Source organism: Leiobunum rupestre, chromosome 3 (genome assembly GCF_980474605.1).
Source record: "Leiobunum rupestre chromosome 3, qqLeiRupe1.1.hap1, whole genome shotgun sequence".
NCBI lineage: Eukaryota > Metazoa > Arthropoda > Arachnida > Opiliones > Sclerosomatidae > Leiobunum > Leiobunum rupestre.
In genome coordinates, this window is record NC_143386.1 from 56690665 (window position 1) to 56713879 (window position 23215).

The 23215-nt window shown below is 39.3% G+C and overlaps 1 protein-coding gene across 4 annotated transcripts in view; it reads right to left on the bottom strand.

Annotated features, from left to right (window-relative positions):
• LOC149952720 (neuroligin-4, X-linked-like) overlaps window positions 1–8919 on the bottom strand; it is a 145800-nt gene extending 136881 nt beyond the window's left edge. For all 4 annotated transcript variants that reach the window (XM_090168762.1, XM_090168761.1, XM_090168759.1 and 1 more), the window contains exon 1: window positions 7919–8919. In XM_090168762.1, the coding sequence (XP_090024888.1) occupies window positions 7919–8339 (421 nt within the window). In that variant the 5' untranslated portion in view covers window positions 8340–8919. The remainder of the gene's footprint in view (window positions 1–7918) is intronic.
• Between the last annotated feature and the right edge of the window lie 14296 nt (window positions 8920–23215).

Sequence of the window (23215 nt, forward strand, 5' to 3'; positions counted from 1 at the left end):
AATTCGCAGCTCCGTCTACGTGTCTGGACGGGCCGTTTTGGGTCGCGATATCATCATTGGGACCAATCGATATTCGCCGATAGACGTCGCGTTTTGCGAATCTAGTTAGAGAGGCCTTGTAAACGTGTACAACGTCGTGGCAGCGACCCCTATATATATATATACATTGAATACATCGACGACACCTAAAGATTCTAATGAATTGGAAAGCGATTCGACGCAAATTTCCGAAACGGATATAACTCGTATATTGGAGCTCGCTCGCCATCTATGTAATGAGAGCTTATGTTGTTGTATAATCTACGCTAATCGAGACTCAGCGTATAGTTTGATCTTAAGATATTAGCGAAGACTTTACGGGTTTTCCTCGGCCTCGCTTTCGATACCGGCTGAGCCGTATACGGATACGGTCTAAACTCGAACACCAAACTGTAAAATTTAAGGAAAATTTCCTCTCCGAGTTAGGGAGTCGACCCGCGGCGGTGTTTCGTTGTAGGGTGAGCTCGTTTGTCCAGGTTTCTCCTCCTTAGCTTATAATTCGGTTACTCTCTGCTCTCCGGTTCCTTCGCAGCCTCGGTAAATAAATTAGGACAAACATTATTCCCGTTCTATTATAAAACGAAGCCTATCCCGCGCTAGAAACGTTAATTTTAGACGACGTTGTTACGCGCAAAGTTATTAATTTTCTACTGGACGGGAGAGAACGAACTTATAGTCCCCACCTTCGACCGTAGAAGTCGCTGGTGGCGGATGATGGTTGAAAGAGCTTAAGTCGTCTGACGCTAACGAGCAGAAGGGCCTCAAATTGTCGTTGCAAAACATTTCGAGGCTGGTGCTTGACTCGAAACTTTTGTTTATCATTCCGGCCTAGTCTTCGATCGGCTTGTTATTCTCCGGGAATTAGTCGAAATTATGGAGCCCCTACGCCGAGCAAAAGTTGCGCTTTCTATAGAAGCTTAGTTGGCCCGTTGCCGTCTTGTTCGGCGTTGCTAATGAAATATGTCGAGGAAAATTTAGGGAATCTGGTAGATGCCAAGTTCCAAACACGAAATCTAGTTTGTAACTCAGCTTTTGTACTAAAATGAAGTCAAGCGTTGTTCCCGAGTTTCAGTATTAACTTATTAATCCAGCAAAAGCCTTTCGCGTAAGTTTAATTCAACAAAAATAATTAATTAAGAAGCACGATTATGTTTTTATTCGTAACACAGCTTCAAAAGAGATATACCGGCGGCTTCTTTATTAATTATTAATATTCACGTTGAGATCATGATAAAAATTATTACTATGAAAGTTTAATATAAATGACGGATACTACGTGGTTAAAATATGAAGTTTATTTTTAAGCAGCCTGATTAGGAGCCACATCTAATTTTCATTATTATTTCGTTAAAACGAAATACGGAAAAAAAAGTTTAAAAATTGAAAATTCAAAGGGAAAAACTCATTTTATCGTTGTTTGTTAACAGTATATAAGATTTTCCGTATAAACAACGTGATTGGGAAAACACTTGTCCCCAAAATTCGCTTACGTAACCATTCATCGCTAAAAATCCGTATTGACTAATAGCTTCGGAAAAGCGAGCGTATTCCCCGGAGGAGGAATGTCGATGGCCCCAAAGAAGCTTGAAGACTATGGGCCCGCCAAAAGATGGGGCACATGCATCGCCAGGGGGAAGAGGGATGTCGAGGGCCCAAAAGAAGCTAGAAGACGAGGGCCCCAAAGAAGCTAGAATACGAGGGCCCCAAAGAAGCTTGAAGACTATGGGCCCGCCAAAAGATGTGGCACATGCATCGCCAGGGGGAAGAGGGATGTCGAGGGCCCAAAATAAGCTAGAAGACGAGGGCCCCAAAGAAGCTAGAATACGAGGGCCCCAAAGAAGCTAGAAGATGAGGGCCCCAAAAAAGCTAGAAGCCGAGTTGACCCAACGAAGCTGGAAGCCTAGGGCTTCAAAAATGCTTGAAGCCTTGGGCCTCAAAGAAGCTAGAAGCCGAGTTGCCCCAAAGAAGCTAGTAGCCTAGGGCCCCAAAGAAACTAGAAGCCGAGTTGCCCCAAAGAAGCTAGTAGCCTAGGGCCCCAAAGAAACTAGAAGCCGAGTTGACCCAAAGAAGCTAGAAGCCTAGGGCATCAAAGATGCTAAAAGCCTTGGGCCCCAAAGAAGCTTGGAGCCTAGGGCCCCAAAGATGCTAGAAGCCTAGAGTCCCAAAGAACCTAGAAGCTGAGTTGACCCAAGAAGCTAAAAGCTGAGGGCCCCAAAGAAGCTAGAAGCCGAGGGCCCCAAAGATGCTAGAAGCCTAGGGCAACAAAGAACCTAGAAGCCGAGGGCCCCAAAGAAGCTAGAAGACGTGGGCCCCAAAGATGCTAGAAGCCTAGGGCAACAAAGAACCTAGAAGCCGAGGGCCCCAAAGAAACTAGAAGCCGAGTTGACCCAAAAGAAGCTAGAAGCCGAGTTGACCCAAAGAAGCTAAAAGCCTAGGGCCCCAAAGAAGCTAGAAGTCTAGGGCCAAAAAGAAGCTAAAAGCCTAGGGCCCTTAAGAACCTAGAAGCTGAGGGCCCCAAAGAAGCTAAAAGCTGAGGGCTCTAAAGAAGCTAAAAGCCTAGGGCCCAAAAAAAGCTAAAAGCCTAGGGCCCAAAAAAAGCTAGAAGCCTAGGGCCCTAAAAAAGCTAGAAGCCGAGGGCCCCAAAGAACCTAGAAGCCGAGGGCCCCAAAGAAGCTAAAAGGGCCCCTGGCATGGGTGAATACGGCTCTGGTCTTCCCGTTAGTTCGTTAATCAAGGTACGCATCTCCGAGAATCTTTCTGGTTTCGAGATAAGTTGTCGCGGGGATTAAGGTTTAAAGATGAAATCCCGCATTCTCCGCCCCTAATTCTCGAAACGCGCGGGGCTCTTTGTGCCGCCGCCCTAACTTAATAAGCAGGGAGGATCTTAATCTTTGATTTGAGTTATAGCGTCGTTGCCGACTCACCGTACAACCGGGTTCCAAAGGCACCGAATGGGTGAAGGCCGCGATCAAAGGCGCCGAATGGGTGAAGGCTGCTATAGCAAAGTACCCTATAAGCGAGCTGTCGTTCGGGGTCGAGTTGTTTGTCGGCAGCCAACCTTTTGATCAAGAGTCCGCGAAATTAATTTAGCGTATTTAATAAGTTAGGCATGTTTGGGTTTTGGTACGTGGGAGACTATCGTGTCGCGGGTTCTTCGGGGGATGGCGAACCTAAACCAGCGTTGCAGCTATTGGCCATCCGTGATTCTCGCGATGGCTAATTAAGTTAGCACACCGCGTGGCTGTGTCCGTCTGTCCGTATCCGAAAGGGTATTGGCTGGGCAGCCCTTTCCACAAAAGCCAACTTTTAAGGGCGCTTAAGTGTATTATCGTTTCGTCAATGAGATATTCCACTCGGAAGCCGCCTGGACGTATCTTTCCAGAAGAGACGCAGTAGCTGTAGCTTGACACTGTGGCTGCAGTCAAGCGGATAGATATACGCTCTTCTCACCTTTATCGAATTTGCACGCTTAAATAGCGGAGAGACTTTGTTACTTAACTAAGCCCAACGTGCATCGAAACCGAATTAGGATTTTTTCATTTAAATCCATAACCGAATTAACAATTTTGTATTTAAATCCACGGAGACGATTCTAAACTTATAGCTAGAAGCCTGCGCGGCTGCGCCGATCTGATATGGGTCGGCGGCGGCGTTTGACCCATAATATAACGGCGGTGGCGTTTGTATAAATTTTTGAGCTATTGTTTGTAGCGACAGTTTAACAGAAGGGCAAGGGCAAATACCAACTCGTACTAGTCCTAGAGGTCGGCGTTCGATTAACTTTTATCCATGGATTGAATAAGTTCGGCAATATTTAAATAATATTTATTTAAATAACCAATATTTGAATAATAATTGTAAAATGTTTAAAAAATCGAAAGTGGATAAGCCTATTATTTAAACAAAAACAATTATTTAAATAAATACCATTTTAATCCAAATAAATGCTTTGTTGCGTAAAAATCATAATTAAATAAGTTAAAATGATATTCTTTTTACCAACTTTTGTTAAATAAATCGGAAATTTTGTGGATAATGAATAATCAATTCCGAGCACTAACTAGTCCTTCCATGGACTAATTGATGTACTTCACACAGGGACGCCCCGTTTCCGAATATTTGCTTCGGGCGATTGTTAAATGTGCGTTCTGGCGGCGGAGTTAGGAACTAACGGAAAACTAGGGTCAACCGGGGAAGAAGGAAAAGGGGGGGGGGGGGGGAAACATATCGATAAACCAAACAACATTTAAATTTAAAGGGAATTAAAATGTGGATAAGCCTTGGTTATATTAGTGACTCTCTCTATAGCCAAGATAGCAATGCTGGAATCTATTGACGCTAAGTGAAAATGCGTCGACTGAAATCCGAAAACCAAAATTTGACGTTCGACGTTGTGTTCAAATGTCGTTATTTACGCTTAATATACCAAAAAAAAGTGTATAAAGAAATAAAAGAAACGGCGGCGCACCGTTCTTTGAACCGGCGGTGATTTTCGAACAATTGGTGGCGGCGCGATCAAAATTATCGGCGGCGGCAGCGGCGTTTAGAGGCAGCGCAAGCCTCTAGCTGGGCTACGATACTTCATGCCACTCGAGCCAACAGCTCCCTACACTTACTATTACCGTTAAACTCGGTAAGTTTTTACGGAAAAGAGAAACCGAATAACTCGAAGGAAAACCCCTTTCGCCAGCGTGGAGAGAGCTTGAAAACTCAACGCGGAAGGAGTTTCTTCGAGTTTTCACCCAGTGCCACAAGCTCTGATCGAACCCGGCTTCTATTGGTGCGAGGTGAAAGTACAAACCATTCTGCCACCTCACCTTCTATAGTCAACCGAAATTCCATATTTTCCAACCGAGCAGGGGCGTAGGAACCTCCAACTTCTAGAACGTTCCTACGCCCCTGCAACCGAGACCTATTAAGCCTTGGATTTTTGATTATAAATGACGTCAGAGCACCTTTTAAATTTGGGAAATATTTTCGTCGCCGTTCGAATTATCTCGCGGGACAGTCCGGCGCGAACTCCCAATCGATTCCGGACATCTTCATCCTCGTCTTCGAGACTTGGCGAAAGAAGACCGTTGCGGGGATACGCGGGGTAATGGCTCCTACGTTTCGGAAAACCTTAATTAGGAATTAAACATTTACAAAACGCTCCCCGTACGAAGTATATCAACTTCTCTCGTAGGAGGAGGAGGGATACAAAAAATAACTATCGGTCTTTCCCTGGTGGTCTTCAAAGCGCCGCGGAGTATAGGGGGAGGGGGATGACGGGCGTTTCAACGCGCGAAAAGGGGGGCGCGACAGAAATAATTGAAGCTCGTAATTCATTTTATTAGCGGGCCCAAACTGAGTCGTCGTTTCCCCTCCCCGCTCAGTTTCCGACTGCGTTTTCTCCAATTTCTCGCCTTTATCCGCTAGAGGGGAGGGGGTAGTAGCGGGGGCGGGGGTAGTAGCGGGGGCGGGGGGCGCTTGGGGTTGTTTCGCTGATTAAACCGAATTCCGGACTCTACGCTCCCCAGGGCTCCGTCGAGACAATCAACATCAGCGGAGTGAGCGCGCTTTCGGACTCGGGGACCCTTCTAGATAAGCGTAATTTGAAACATGTCTTGTCGTTTAACTAGGAAACGGTGGCTATCAGGGCCTCTCTCTCTCTCTCGGTCGCGCCGTGTCTCGTTTTGCTGGTGACCCAACCGACGACGGCTCTGTTTTAACTCTCGGGCAATCCCTACTCGTTATCGAGTCCGCCCACCACACCGGTACTCCGACCCTGCCTCCCTCCCTAGAATAACCCCACGCGTCGCCGGTACAAATTCCGTCCTCCCTGTCCGGAACGACCCTCGGTTTCCTGTCAATCGCCGGAATCGCCCTGGGCATTTATTCTCCCTTCGACACTCCCGGCGAAGGACTTTCAACACGCCAATCGCGACCACTTTCAAACGCGTATTAAATTAGCCAAAGCTTACCTCTCCCCGTGATTATCCGTTTCCAAGTCGCTCTGAACTAGTGGCTTAATAAGCCATCTTGACACTTCCGCCACTTTAATAATCGGGGTATGGCTTAAATTCATTCTCTCTATTTTCGCGTTTATATTTTGGGAAACTTGATATATCTCTGTTCCTTTCGTGTATCGTGAATACGCCCCCGGGACCCGGTTTCTACAATACGACAACTTTCCCGTACGATTGGATTTTGGAATTTTTGAGTGCGAAACGGATAATCGGCGCTACGTGTTTTAATATCCTTGCCATAAAGATTCGATTTTACGATCAGTACAACCGTTTTAAGCGTGCGTATTACAGATATCCGCAACCGTTTTCCGGACCTGGGTTTTGCGGTAGTGTCCTTATAGCTTGATTGCGCCGAAAAGGTTCGACCATCTTTATAGTTTGGAAGGTCCCATTAACTTATACCAAGATACGGATATTAGACATGTGTTAATATGGTATCTCACTTTCAAACTTAAATGACGTTTTTACGTAGAATGTCTTGTAAACTACTTTCGATCCTTACAAATATGTGGAATATTATAGCGAAAGTTCATATTATATCTCTTACCAGAGAAATATCGATATTGCTTGTAAAAATCGTACCTTGTCCCTTAAAAGTATCGATATTGCTTGTAAAAATCAAACATAGTCCCTTAGCCGGCTGGAGGCAGATTTCAGTGCCAAACCGTGAAAGTATACACCTGATAACGACTGAATTAAAGGCTTTAAAAGTCGCTCGATGACTTAGGCCTAAGGTGGTGCCTTGGGTATTTCCTAGCTGATTTACTTATTTAAATGTCATATTTTTCATCTGCAAGTTTCTATTTCATGTATTACACCCAGCATTATTTTCGAAACGTATTTTAAAAAATCAGCGGTAGCCTATACGACGGTACACATTTGAAATAAGTAACATAAGAAAATTTAGGAGATCAAATCTTATCTCGTTATACTTCGTTTCTAACTATCTAGTAACAAATTCAGCACGTACAAACGTGTGCGTGTGTAAAGAAAAATTACTACAAAAATAAACTTTTGAGGTATAGTTACTACGAAAAGTGAACAAAGAATATGGTAAAATAAAATATTGTTAAAATAGTTAAGAATTAAAATAGTAATTTAATTAATTTAATTGCCCACTAACCCTCATACTTAATAGGAAGTTAAATCCCCACAATCAGATACAGTTGGCATTTTTTTAAACGTCACACTTTAAAATATATCAAAATAAAATAAAATATATAATTGACCTTATCTACCTGACACGCTAAAGCAATTTCTTAACGTACTACAAAGGTCAAAATACTCGCTTCATTTAAATCGCACTTTAACATAGAGTTCAAGTACCTTGTCGCTAAATATATCCCTAAAACATTGTTGAAGACGTACCGCTACAACGTCCAAACAAATTACGCGCTCTCTATTTGTGTTGTACTATGCTCGGAAAACTGATGTACTTAGGCGGATTCTTCGTAAATGCGCCTCCATTATTTACTCTCGCTCCAAAAAGCGAAAATGCCCTTTCCCCCCTGTAAGGCTTCTTCTCCGCCATAGCGTGCCATTCGATTGAAAATTAGGATAAAAAATAAACCAGCTTTCAATTCTACTTCCGAAAGAAGAAAAATATAAATTACGAAAAAGAAAGTTCGAATTTCGATCCTTTTCGAGCCGTATTTCTTTCTCCCATCTTTACATCAATGCTCCCCCGAAGAATATAAAGAACACGGTTTCATTCCCTTCCCCTGGTATTTCCAAACCTCTTTCGAAAATTCAATAAAATGTATTGAAGATGAGACCATCCCAATAAAGAGAAGAATTCTAAACGAAACTCCGAAGTTCTCCAATGGCTTTACAGAAACGGAATGGAAGTGAAAATAACATTTGTTTCTTACCTGGTACGTAGATGTTAAGGTGAAGACAGCTTTCGCTGTGGTTCTGTAACAGGGGTAAAAGTTTCTTGAGATACTCGAGACGACCCAGCGGCATTCGCTTCAGAGCTTCGGTTTCGTTCTTGATGTCCGGCAGTTTCTGGGGACAAACGGGGGCGAAACGGTCGGCCATTCGAACGCCCCGCCAGTGAGACGGGGTCACCGGGGGCATGAACCGGAGTGACCCGATGGGTGGACTAGCGTAGGGTACACCCAGAAACACTTCGATGTTCGACAGTGTCCTGCCGGGTAATTGAGCCAAAAATCCTCTCAAGGAACCGTACTTGGTGTTGACGACGCGGGAACTAAGTCTTCTGGTCTCGACGGACCATCCGGGTTCGCACATGGAAGTCACCAACAGCAGGATGATCGTTGAACGTAACATGTTGTTGTCGTTGGAACGCGCGACGATGTATTTCTTAAAAACTCGGATAAAAACGATCTTTCGGAGTATTTTTCAACCGAAGAAAAACTGCTTCTTAAATCGTAACGTTTTTAGAACGGTCTTTTAATTCGCCCATTTATCCTGATTATTTGTCTCTCGAAAGAAATTTTGAGATCGAAATCGTTGTTCTCGGCAAACGTCCAAAGAAATTGGATAACGGCTGAGAGGGAATTGTTCTCTCTCATTTAATTTCCTTTCCTTTCCAATTTCTCGGCCCGAAAAAAAATATTATTAACGGGTTTTTTTTCCTTTTCTCTGTTTATCGTTCTTATTTTACTTTCTCCATTTCACTTTAGGAGAAACAATTTTGTTAAACGATATCCCGCGTTACGATCTCGACTAAACATTTTACAGCTCTCGAATAAAGCGGATTGGACAAACCGTTTCCGTTTCAATTTCGTCGATACTCGAAAATCGCGAATGTAAGATTTAATTTGGCCGCGCGAATCACGTATCGCGGTGTGGACAAAGATTGAAGAATGGCCGGTGAGCGCTGGTCAGATCTCCGTCGCGGTGGTCGCGGAGTGGGTCCGATTCAGGTGCGTCCGTGTTGAGCGGCGAAGCGAATTTAGGCGCCGAGCGGATTCGCCCCCTTCAAACGGTTCGCTAGTGTCGGAGCTCGCCGCCAGGGAGCGTCGCGACTAAGAGACCTTTTTCGGCGGGTGGAATACCCAGCGAAGACGCGAAGAAAGGGCGGATGCCGCCCCGAATGCGTTCGAGGGAAGAGATTCGGGAGGGGGTACCGGCGACTTGATTCCGGGACACGCTCGCTGCGCACTCTCGGATCGATCCGCGCCGGCCTGGGTTCCGCTTTAGTCCGTGCCGCTCGCTCGTTTCGAAGTTAGCCAGGGTCCGTTTAATAAGCAACCCTCGGTCAAGTACCTCCATGCTTTCCAGCCACGAAGTTTTAAAAGAGTGGATTCTCCAATTGAGATATGTAAGCGTCTCCGCTATCTACAAACTCAAATTCCGCGGTTGTGCCAGTCCATTTGGCCCGCTTCATTTCACCGCGAGCACCTGCGGCTGATCTGAATGGCTGCTCTCCCGAAACCTTTCCCTTCAAGCGCGCCAGTCCATCCTTCCTGATTATTCACTACGACTCCTTACTGCAATTCATCTCGGTTGCTTCGAACGGAACTTTATTTTACTAACCATTCTTACATTTCTCATTTTATAACGAATTTAACCGGTGCCCGTACGCGTTACTGTCTGGCTAGTGTCTTATACAACGTCTTCTTTAGGATTTAACCACTGCCTACTTCTTTTTAAAGGATGATAAAATTAGCGAATTAGTAGATTAGTCCATTATAAAAAGGGATAAAAAAGCTAAACCCTAAACAAATTTGAACAAATTTAAAAACTTACTAATAGCTTGTACCAATCGGTCTTCGAGCAAACAAAAAGACGCGAAACTCGGACCAATAGATCTTCGAGTGAAAAACTAAATTGAAAATAAATAAAATAGCCAGAATTTCCAACGGTAGACCGGTTTCGTCCTACTTGGAACTCATCAGTACTGTGCGGGAAATCTGGCTCGCGACTATTAAACCGAAAAGAGAAACTAAGCCTAAACATTAAAAATTTCAAAACGAGTTGCGTAGCAACGGAAAGCCGATTAGGGGGAGAGTGGTGGATAATGTAATGTAAAGGATGATAAAATTAGCGAATTAGTAGCCAATGCCGATGAAAAGCTTTCTTTAGCACCGAGGATTAGAGCTCGCCGTTTGGATAAAAATTAACCACTTATTTTATTTTTATGCATAACCTACAATTATCCGAAAATATAAATTATTTTTTGCAACAGTTAACCAAAATATTTTACGATTAATCGAAATTTTGTCGGTTAATTTATCTGTTACGCAAAGCTCTACCGAGGATTAAGTAAGGAATATTTACAAGATGTCCACTAAATACGAGAAATGATAAATAATTTTCGGCTTCTGATTGGTCAAATTTGGTCAAATCGAAGCTATTTGAACTAATAATATGGCGAACAACAACTTTCTAATTGGAACCAAATCCGTAAACCCAACGGATAGGTTTTGAATGACCTTGAAGACACGGTTCAAGGTCATTCAATTTTACACTAGTAAATGTCCCCCTGCACGAGGAATGTTTCATAGAAATTTGAAATTTTTCAAAAAAAAACGTTTTATCATTTTTGTTTTTTTAGTGGACACCCTGTATGTCCTGAAATTGCGCTCTTCTAACTAGTGGCTTTACTCCTAAGCAGTCTCTTTCCTTCTAACGCTTTTCCATCCTGAAAGCTACAACATTCTCTTTTCTGAAGAATGGTATTCACTCGAATTGGCCGTTCTCAGGAGCGGAAGAAAAACTATTTTCGTTGGTTTTATCTTCCAACAAAATATTGGCTACTTTTTGGGGGGTGGTTGTCTTTTCGAATTCTAACAGGCCTATCTTTAACTTTTTCTTAAGTCATATTTTCCAGTGGCCCAGATAGTTTCGAGAGAGGGGACATCGAAGGTCCGAGGGCGTCCCGTTTTTGGGCCACTCGTTTTATTGCCCGTCGTAAAATATAAGATACACAACCATAAAAAGTTGGCTATAAAATTGCCATATCTCTTAAAGTACAAATTTACCTTTTGACCATGGCATAAATAACTCCCGGGTTACTAGAAATATTATCGCTCTTTTTTGGGGTTCTAGCGCGCCAACCAGGCGGGCTATCTCACCAGGCCCCCCAACCGAAATGGATGGCTTGGAAGACTTCTTAATATTTAAATATCTAGAGTTGGTGAAATATTTATTCGAAACAAAAAACTTCACCATCGAAGTCAGCTCTTTTTTTTATACAAAATCTAATCTAATATCACAATGTTTTTATTTTATTTTTTATTTTTCTCATACCAAGAGTATATACACGTCCATGAATAATTTATACGGTCATAAATGGTCCGTTTTTGCGTATAGTTTGGTTATTTTAATAGCGTTGTTTTTTAAAATGATCCAAGTCAATTTGTTGAATTGCGATAAGGTTAACAAATTGCGCGGAGCCTAGCGACTATAATCTACTTAAAATTCCTAAAATCGAGAACCGTTTCTTTACTCCAAAATGGGCTTCAATTCCTGAAAGTGATTATCGCTAATGGATTTTCCATACTAAACCTTAAAATTCGCCTTTTACAACGAAGAGCATCATCATACTGATCCTATCCCGTTTTCACAAAACCATGGGTTTTAACTACCGATCGCTTGGTAGGGATTCTAGTGTAGTCCATTGACGTCATTTTACTCTATAACCGCACCATACTCGACTTTACTCTCGCGTTTGAAACGACTAGAAAGTGCAGCCCAAATACCATAGCTCTGCCATTAAAAAATAGTTTGCGCTGCAGATTAATTATCACCAACAGGCGAATAGATTGATTTGGGTTGAAAAGTGTTTACTTTTAGAGTACATTCTGATATCAGAAAAACTATAACAATTGTTATCGGAAAGGTATCAAAATAATCTTTTGATGAGCAGATTTTTCTGATACCTTAAATAAAAACGTATTAATGCGTAGATTAGAGGTCGGTAACGGTTAATCATTATCCATGATTAAATTGATTTTTTGGGAAAAAATGTAAACAAAGAAATTTACCGGTAAATATTTCGGAAAATGATTAAAAAACATGTATTATTCGTAAATTTTGAGCTTTTTATCGAAAACAACGTCGCTTTTCCGATTAATTTTACAAATTTATCGAAAAAATTAATCGGATAATACAGAAATATAAATTAGTTGATCAAAACATTTTACGAATAATTTTGAGAGCTTTATCTATTGAATAAAAGTTAACCATCCCCGACCTCTAGCGTAGATAAATTTGATTGGTTAATTTTTAACCGGCTTATTTTACGATTTTGGATGTAAAACGCAGCTTTAACCACCCATTTCCCTAACTATATATAAAATACACGTAAGTTTCTGTTTCAATACACCTCATTGGTAAACCATAAAAATTACCATTTATTCCCATTCTTTTGAATATCGATATCATCCACAACTTTTAATTTCTATGTAAGGAAAATGTTTAGCGTTGCTCCAATCCCCATAAAGCTGTAAACTCTTCCCCGTAAAACCAATCAAATCAGTACGCTATCCCAAAAACTGTAGTCTTCCTCCACCTTATATAATAACAATAATAATAATAACAATGATAATCAACTAGGCTAATACCCTAAGGCACAACCTTAGGCCCAAGCGACTTTTAATGCCTTTAAAATAGGTGGCCGGGTTCAAATCCAAATTCAAATTCAAATTATTTTATTTACTTTTTAGAGTCGTATTAAGATATTTGAGGGCCAAGTCTTCTTACGACTTATAGCCCTCAGTTACAACATATATGTACAAGAGAGAAAACCCAGTTAAAGGGGAATAAAAATAATTTAAAAATTAATGCAATAAAACAATTTATAAACAAGTGTAAAGATTATGAAATAATTAAAATAACATTTTTTAACAGAAAAAATTGTAACAAAGAGTCGTAATTAAATTTTATTACTAATATAAGAAAAGACAATTACAGTTAAGATCTAAAATCAGTGAACTTAGCCTATTTTGCTGAAATATTTTGGAATATTGCATTTTATATATATTTTTTAACTGCCGTATAAGTATGAAGGTTATTTAGGCTATCAAACATTATATTATAGCTTTTTACCCCGAAGTAAAACAATGAGTTTATCTTTTTCGAAGTGTGACATTTTAAAATGCGTAGGAGGGTGGTCACGCGAGCCAACAGCTCCCTACAAACAGCTAATATTCTCGTAATTAATATTTTAGTAAAAGTTCTTAAAAACATCAAATGTAAGTTGTTTTTTAAATAAAAATTTAGCTTAATGCCTTTTTAAAAATATTAATTCTACCTGACGACATTTTGTGTAATATGAATTTGGTTTCGTATTTTTTAATTTTTCTGAGCAAAATATTATAATTGCCATTTTCTCATTGATCACATTAATTATATAAATTGTTATGGCAAAAATACTAAATTTTCAGAATTTGGAAATCTTTAGTGACAGCCCAAATACTCTTTTTTTTCGTTTTGTAATTATGTTATCTAAAATCGGCGGAGTTTTATCTGACCCAAAAATATTGGATTTAAAATTACCAAAAAAATATAAATAACTTCTAACTTTGCAAATTATTTAATTATGAGCTCGAACCTTTAAAGTAGGGAAATTTTAGTCAGTTTGAATTCACTTACATAATTCCTAATTTTAATTTTGAACTACGTTCAAACATGAATTTGTTTGGAAATATTTTCACCAACGCCATCTTGAAGCAGCTAAATAGCCTACCATAAAATCCTTATTTTTCAACAGTCAATTTTACTCTAGCAACTCTGGTTTTTACAATGATATTTTTGGGGTCAAATTAAATTAAAAAGTCATTAAATTCGAGAAACTTTCAAGTAAATAAACTGTTATGCCAAAAATATTACCGTTAACCTCTACAAGTTTTTATGGAAAGACGAAACGAAAGGCGAGAGCTCGTAAACTATACGCGAAAAGAGTGGTTCCGAGTTTTCACCCAGTTCGAACCCGGTTCCTCTTGCTGCGAGGCGAAAGAGCTAACCACTCCGCCACCCCACCCAAGTCGAAATAAATTCATTCTTGATATCATTATGCTTACAATATCCTGGCAATCTTTTTCGCTACTTTTACTTTGATCCCCGCCATTTTGGTTTCCATCCATCCTTCTATCTCCCTCTCCTCTCTTCCGTCACTCTGATTCTCCACTTTTACTTTCTTATTAGTTTCTAATCACCGAAGAGCGGGCCTGGCCTCGCATCGGTGTTCATTCACGTCCTACCCCACCCTGCGCACACACTCGGAGAGAAGAATTATCTGAGAGTGAGATAGAAAGGATCGAAATCTCGCGAGACTCTCCTCGAAATTACAATAAAATCGTCTTTAAGCCTTTGTTTCCGAGGTCCGTTTTTCCCGAAGTTTTATATTAATTTGCGATAAAAGTTATACGGCAAACCATCTCGAGGAGCGCCACCATACGGAGTCGAATCTTTCCTGAGGGAACTTTGATCCGTATATGTCAATTTAATATAGTTTGACCCTTTTCGTTTGCTTATACGATTTTCCACCTTCTGGCTCTATCCTTCTTCGTTTAAATATTCTCGCCAAGTTCTCAAAACAATTGAAGTATTGATACTTATTCAGTGTATATAAAGCCACGCGATTTTCTTCAAATAGAAATACTAAATAATACTGATTAAGAATCTATGCTAATTATTATGTTTATCAAAATAGGTATATACCTACACTGGAAACTATTGAACTGTGAGGAATCTGAACTGTGAGGAATCTAAACTGTGAGGAATATAAACTGTGAGGAATCTAAACTGTGAGGAATCTAAACTGTGAGGATTACAAACTGTGAGGAATCTAAACTGTGAGGAGTCTAAACTGTGAGGAATCTAAACTGCGAGGAATATAAACTGTGAGGAATATAAACTGTGAGGAATATAAACAGTGAGGAATCTAAACTGTAATGAATCTAAACTATGAGGAATATAAACTGTGAGGAATATAAACTGTGAGGAATATACACTGTGAGGAATCTAAACTGTGAGGAATCTAAACTGTGAGTAATCTAAACTGTGGGGAATCTAAACTGTTAGGAATCTAAACTGTGAGGAATCTAAACTGCGAGGAATCTAAACTGCGAGGAATCTAAACTGTGAGGAATCTAAACTGTGAGGAATCTAAACTGTGATGAATTTGAGCTGTGAGGAATCTAAACTGTGGGAAATCTAAAATCTGTTTACAATTAATTCCTGTTAATTTCGGGCTTAAACTATTTGGTCTTCATTATGCACCGTATCAACTGATCTGAATATATCTTAACGTAAATGCAGATAATCTGATATTTGTGAGTTAAAATGTTTTTTTAAAAAATCTGCTACTTCATGGTTTTTGTAAATTTTAATAAAATCTTGGGAGCTTTCGGATTGAGGTCCTTCATCAGCCGCGTTATACAAATTGAATCATTTTCCTAAAATATAAAAATCTATTAACCTCTCCATTAGTTAGTTTTAATTAGAAAATCCCCGCAACCTTTTATATCTATTAATCCCCGATAATAATTAGGTTTTCCCAGACAGCTTTTTTAAACACCTTTTTAGTCTAGTTTGGCTCTGGACATAAGACTTCTGTTGAGTCCCAGTCAATGCTATATAAAGAACATAACATTGACTGGTGTATATTAAAAAATGGGAAAACCGAATTGGGATGGGGGATAAATTGATATAAAAGGTTGGGGGTATTTTAAGATTAGAACATTAATTAATTTTTATGTTTTTTTTTTGGTAATGGAAAGGTTAATAGTTTTTTGTCAAAAGATTTTTTATATGTTAGGAAAATGATTCAATTTGTATAACGCGGCTGATTAAAGACCTCGCTCTGAACCCTTACGGAAATGGTGGATCCAAATTTGATCCAAATTTCATAAAAAATTGGACAGATCAAACGGGGATCCAATTACAGACCTCTCTGGATTAAATTTTGGATCCAACTGTTATCTATTTGGGATCCAAGGGTCTTGATCCAATGAGAATTGGATCCGTTCTTGATCCAATGAGATTCGGATCAAGTCAGGATCCAATGAAATTTGGATCCAGTTGGCATTCAAAGAGATTTGGATCCAATTAGTTTTGGAACAGCTCTTGATTCAAAGAGACTGTTATCCGGTCAGGATCCAATTAGTTTTGGAACAGCTTTTGATTCAAAGAGACTGTTATCCGGTCAGGATCCAATTAGTTTTGGAACAGCTCTTGATTCAAAGAGACTGTTATCCGGTCAGGATCCAATTAGTTTTGGAACAGCTCTTGATTCAAAGAGACTGTTATCCGGTCAGGATCCAATTAGTTTTGGAACAGCTCTTGATTCAAAGAGACTGTTATCCGGTCAGGATCCAATCAGTTTTGGAACAGCTCTTGATTCAAAGAGACTGTTATCCGGTCAGGATCCAATTAGTTTTGGAACAGCTCTTGATTCAAAGAGACTGTTATCCGGTCAGGATCCAATTAGATTTGGATATAGACTGGGACCAGTATTATAAATACGGAATCTGGGTGGTAATCAATACTCTGAAAAATAGGTAATTTTAGTGGCATTATTTATATTTTAATAACATTAACAGCAGATACTACACCTTTCACTTAGCTGAATGAATGAATGAATTTTATTTACCCAGAAGATCCCTTTTAAATCAGGGAGGAGAAAAGGCTCGCAGGTACAAAATGGTATTACGGAAACAACAATAAGAAACGTTGATATAATAGGTTTCGAGTTAATATAAAAAAAGGTGTTAAAAAAAAACAAGCAAAAACCAAAAAAAAACTTAGGTTAAATGAACAAGTGCTATATACAAATATATACAAAATGGTAAACTATTACTTATAACACGGTCAGGGGAGGGGGGGGGGGCTGTGAGAGTAACTCACAGTGAAGCCCACTTGACAATTAATCTTAGCCAAAATGACGAGAACAACGGCCAACTTCGTGGAAAAATTTCTTACAAACGTAACAAATCATGCCAAGAAACGATAAGATACTATAATGAAAAGCTAATTTTTAGGCCAAAAACCTAGGAAATCTATGATATCTGCCAAACGTCGCCTACTTTGGCCTAAAATAGAGAAACTGATCAAAAAACGGCACGTGCATCACGTGCACCAAAAGCTCAAAACGCGGTAAACGAAAATAATTGAGGTAAATATAACATAAAAATTAACAAAAACAATGAATTATATCCCCACCCGATAGATCAAATGTTTGAAACGTCAGGAATTCGATGGTGGTCTTAGGAGTTTCCTACGATGACTAGTTTCTTTACTAGATCACTTGGAACGATCTAGTCTACAATGTTTTCGTTCCTAATTTCCGATTTACACGATAATTTCACCGTTTCACAAAACGTTTTGCATTTTATCCTATTAAAACTTGACTGTTAATGAACCACAAAATTCAAATAAAGTAGATAGCATAAATTTATCATCAAATTTAATTACGATATTCCGAAATTAATTAATTAATTACAATATTAGCGTTAGTGTTGTTCCATTTGGACTACACTATTCTTTACACCGAATAAAACGAGTGTATCCAATGGGATTTACTAAATAAACCGCTATTGACCGTTGTCCATAGCGGGAGTTAGTTATTTCACCTTCTATGTTGGAATGCGTCTAAGATATCCGAAGAATATAGGAGGGGGTGTTGAGCGGCCTACGCTCTCCAGCCCTCGGACGAAATGCCGGCCATGTTTGTATCAGGAGGTAGAAAAAGTGTCTGACCTGGAGTGATAGAATAAGCACGTCTCGTTGTTTCGACCGATTCCGATACAAATTAAGTGGAACAGTTTCGAGGATTTTATGAGTCCTTGCACTCCATACTATCCCGAGTTATATACGTTTAGTCCTTCTGAATTTTCCTCTCCTCCCCGAATCTTCCAGTGGCGTCACCAGGATTTCAAAACTGGTGGCGCTTAAGCCATAAGCACTGGTCAGGGGCATGAATGAATGAATTAATTTATTAATCGGTTTGCGTACAGAAAAACGCGTCCTTTTAAAACAGGACGGCTCAGTTCAGTGGATCTCAACCACATTCAAAGAATACACTTTTGTTACTTTAAAAATAATAATAGCAGAACAACAACAAAAACTAGTATTAAAAATGAAAAGTAATATTAATATTAAAATTTATTATTAGTGAGTGATATGGGGGAGGGGGGGGGGAGTTCCCAAAAAGGTTTGTAAAGTTGAAACACTGAGGCCGACCAGGAAAAATTTAATTTAATTTTTGATTCCCATTTTTTTAGCGCCGCCTAAAACACCCTAGCGACGCCACTGGAATCTTCATCCCTATTTTTGGACTTGTAGCGCTTCCGGAGGATAGAGTCCTTCTTAAAGTCTTTCTCTCTTCGTAGCCGAGCTCCAATCTGCTCCTGGAAATAATCGAAGTTTGTGACTCCGATTTCAAGCTCGTCGTATAGCTGTTGTTAGAGTATAGAGCGGCCAAAATACACTTAGTCGGCGTATACGAAGATCAATCGGGGCTGGATGAAAAGGCAAAGCAATCTTGGCTAAACACGGACGAAACTAATCAATTATTTGCCAATCTCCCAAAATCCTAGGCTTTGATAGGCACTTTTACTTCGACTCCGGAATGGATTAGTTTTTTTACCCGTCTTAGTTTGTTTAGTTTTTCTTATAATTTTTCAATTTTCCCTTCGCTAATAACCATTATTTTTTCGTTAAGTCGAAATCAAAGGTATTCTTTTTTAGAATTATTTTTGTTGGTTTATTTTTAAAGGGGAACGGTCAAGCTTTAACCAGTTAGATAGCCATAGAGCCCATTAAAAACTAAAAGGACATCGCACATCTTCTATGGGATTTGGCTTTCGACCGATTTTTTTCAAATTGAAACATGTTGTTGTGCTTGATCAAAGGAGCAAAATTGTCCATTGCCATTTTTTCCTAGCTTCTATAGTTTCGCCAGTAGCAGCGGTCAAAAGTGGACGAAACTTAGTGTAGTCTATTTGTTAAAAGAAGTCTCGGCCCATCGCTTAGCGCTCTATGTTTGCGCGTCGCTAGTCCGGGCTCACTATCAATAGAGGTTTCTTGCCGAAATAATGGATGCTTCCCAAAACCGAGCGTCGTATTTGGTTTCGTTCTGTTCGTACGACTTTCTGATCCCACGATAAACGAACTCAGTAGATAAATAGTTAAGTATTGAGTCTTAACTGTCGTGTGACCGTGACTTTAACCGAGTATGTGCTGTATCGATAAATAAGTGTTTGATCTGTTGTTGAGTGACTGTTTCTTACCTATGAGCGAGTGTTGAATGTGGGATTCAACGAAACGGTTAATCATATATATTCTGATTTCTTTAGTATTTTTTTATTTTATTATTGCTCATAAAATATTGAATATTAAATAATTCCACGTACGAAAATTCATCGAATAATAAGTTGCGAGAAAAGAAATAATGAAGTAGAGGTGTAAAAATCTTGGCAAGAAAACTCTATTGATAGTGAGCCCGGACTAGCGACGCGCGAGCATAGAACGCTAACCGATGGGCCGTGACTCCTTTTAACAAATAGACTATACTAAGTTTTGTCAACTTTTGACCGCTTATACTGGACAAACTATAAGAGCTAGGGAAAAATGGCAAGAGACAATTTTGCTCCTTTGATCAAGCTTAGCAACATGTTTCATTTTGGAAAAAAACTGTCGAAAGCCAAATCCCATAGAAGAAGTGCGATGTCCTTTATGGCGAAGACCGCGTCAAAAAATATTGAGTGGTTAATTTTTAATAAAATAAAGACATTTCGGGAAATCGAAAAGAACGCGTCTGCCGCGACACCTGGTGAGAAGTCGGTGAGACGGAAAAACAACGTAAAAGCGCGCGCTGCTGAAGACGCGAAAAATTTGTTTCGCACGCGCGGCGCGTTCCAGTTATAAGAGACCTAAGCCTAAATTGCGCGATTTTAAAAGTTAGGATAGTTCGCAAATCGCTCATACGGGCCTAGGGGCGCTGGCGGCAGCACCTAAGATGGCGGCGAAAATTCAAACCCAAACACTTGGCGTTATTTTTCGTTTCAACTTTTTGGGTCGAAAGCTATTTTTTCAAGACAAAAAAAGGTGCGTGTTAGTATATTGAACGTCTTGTTAATCTTTTGATACGGAAATAAGGCCATATTTGAAAAAGCTTGGCCGTTCCCCTTTAATTTTATTTCCCGAAAGAAAACTTTGAGGCGCATCCTGTAGTTCAGACTTTTTACGGATTTTTTGAAATAGGAAATAAAATAGTTGGAGTTAGATTATAAAATGCCGTATATTATCTATGGTAATTAATTATATTATAACAACTAGCTAAAGCCTCTAAATTACATTACGAAAATTTCAAATAAAAAGCACACAAATTGACAAAGCTGGTCCTATTGTTGACTTTTTTTAACTCTGGCACCTATTTAATAAATCCTAAATTTTGTTTTAACTCTAGAATAATATCAATAATTTATTTTATTATCATAACAATAGTTCTATAATAACGGAAATACGGGGGGAAACGTTAAAGGTATAAAATATTAAGTAATGAGTAATTTTAATCGAAATTGATTATTATAAATTTCTGTAAAAAGGCACGTATTTCTTTGGCTCTTAGTTAAGGATTAGTAATTAAATTTTTAAAATTTTAGACCCTTCTACGCCTTGAAATAGCCAAAAAGTTCCTTTTTGGTCGCTTTTTATATCTTGTAAAGCGAAATAATTCATAAACGCCGCGCAACGCCGCCGCCGAAAACAAATGGTTACGCCGATTGCGCCGCCAGGTTATAAGAAGCGAAATATGTCGGCGTCGTGGACTGTACCAGCCACGATGATCATAAAGACTACCTGACAAGCTAGAGCCTCCACTCTCTCCATAATAACGCGTTTTGTTCCTTCTAACCACAGCTACATTTATAAGTAATGATACCGCGCCACCTGGATGCCAAATTATTGTATTTAGGCCGATAAACGGACGAGACACGGTATATCGTTCCGCTACGAAGTAGGTAGGAATTTAATTAATAACATTAATGGATTAAATAGACCTATTATCTTTTAATTATCCATTAGTCGGTCGTTTAGCGGCTGGTTTTTATACTCCCAGCGCCTTTCATTTGAATCCTCAGTAGTAACATTAATTCCACTAATGATTGCCACACACACAAGTAACACGCACGGGGGCTCTACCGGAAACAAGCTCACCATCGAATAAATCAGTTTCACTGTCTTGTTTTTCAAATTTTAATTGCTTTTGTTTGGGCTACGTTGAGAGTAAATATTTTTTATTTAAATAATCAAGAATGTATTTATTTATAATTATGGATAATGACTATTGCTCAAAGGTAGTATAGTACTCCGTAACCTAGATTCGAATTTAGAAAGCTTTCTGATTGACGGTTTTGTAACGAAGCGCTTACCCACTTCTGGCACGTGACCTCGGAAAAATCGGCCTCCATCGGTCGCTGTATTGTCCGGGGGGGGGGGGGTAATTGTCTCAATATAGTCATTTTCCAGAATTGATGGTAAGGTAAGTTGAAACAAATTTAAAGTTTTGGCAAAGATTAAAGATATTTTCATCTTTAATTGGATTTTCGTAATCATTTTTACTGATTTTCAGCTCTATCTCAGTTTCCCATACTTGCTTTTGAAATTTTAATTTGTAATTTAAATGTTTTGTTAGGGAAATTTAGAAAACAAATATTTTTAATTAATTAATAAAATTAATTAAACTAGAATCAACATTTCGCAACGGATATTTTTGAAAAGGATTTTAAATTTAAATTGATTTTGAAAGATTTTGAGACTTTGGAATATAATTTCCCTTTGGATTTGCCATGGCCAAAACTTCAAATGGGTTTATCGTTACCAAACTGCCATCGGAATTCTACATTTCTGAGTTAATTTCAAGGTTTCTAAAATCAAAATTTGTAGAAAGATTGTCCTTGATTTGGAATTCTTTATATGATACATAGAATTCATTCCGGTGAACATAGAATGTATGGTCAGTGCCTGGATAATTTCACAAACAGAGGCTATAGTTGTAGTTTCATATTGTCTGCTAACATGAATACGTTAATGAGTATTTAATTAATAATATTTATAATAAATAATCAGCTAGGCTAATACTCAAGACAGTGAAGGCACCACCTAAGGCCCAAGTCATCTAGCGACTTTTATTGCCTTTTCATACTCGCTACTTTAGAGCAAGAGTCAAGCAAGTCGGAAAACCCCTATTTGAGAAAAACCATTTCTAAGTTTGAAATCTAGCATAATAACAATGATAATCTTATAATGAAAATTGATAAAAATAGAGTAAAAATATATGTTTAAAATTTTGTACTGAGACACCTTAATCTAAAAACACTCAAGGATTCGTATTTTGAATTTGTTTCAATAGTCACGTATCTCGTCTTACTTGACCTTTGCTCTCAGGTAGCGTACAGGGGGACGGGTTAAATTGCGTACGAAGGTGGTGGCAAGCCCTTCATGCCACACGTGTCAACAGCTCGCTACACTCACTATTACCATACCGCAAGGGGAAACCAAAGAACTTGGAGGAAAAGTAGCAGGGTTAAAGTTCTAACCACTCAACCACCCCACCATTTTTAGTTAGTATATTCGTCAATTCTTGGGCTTTCTGATAAAGAAAGTTAAACCCAAAATGGACAGACACGAACCAGTATGAAATAGTAGAGTGCAGATGTATAATTCGGAATCCCCATTTCCTTCCTGTCCGAAAAGAGATGAAAAAAAAAGAGAAAAAACGCTGGGTAAGAAAAAAGCTTTATTTTTTATCCTTTGCTAGTGGAACAAGCTGGCTTCTAGGCGCGTGTGCCAATGGAATATATATTTTGGTGACTCCCCCTCTTACAAGGGCTTTAGGGAAATGTTTGTAGTTCCGGTCACTGGAGGGCAGTAATTGACGACGTAGTGATACGTCACTTTAATTCGAGTTGCCACTGGAAGTATTTTTCCGGGCCTAGCGCCGTAGACTATGTCCGTACTTTACGTCTTTTAGCTCTCCGAAGGACAGTGGCGAAAGAAGTTGCCTCCAAAGACGTAAAATCCGAGACGGTGCTAGCTGCGGAAATTGAAAAGGAAACTAGATTTTTCATCCCAACTTTTTTGGCTTTTATTTCCTCCGTTTTTGCTTTGGTGTCTCAAGAGTGCCGAAAGTTATGTTTTCGCGTATTTCGTTGTCGTTGTCACGTTATAGACCAATTCGCATATTACATACA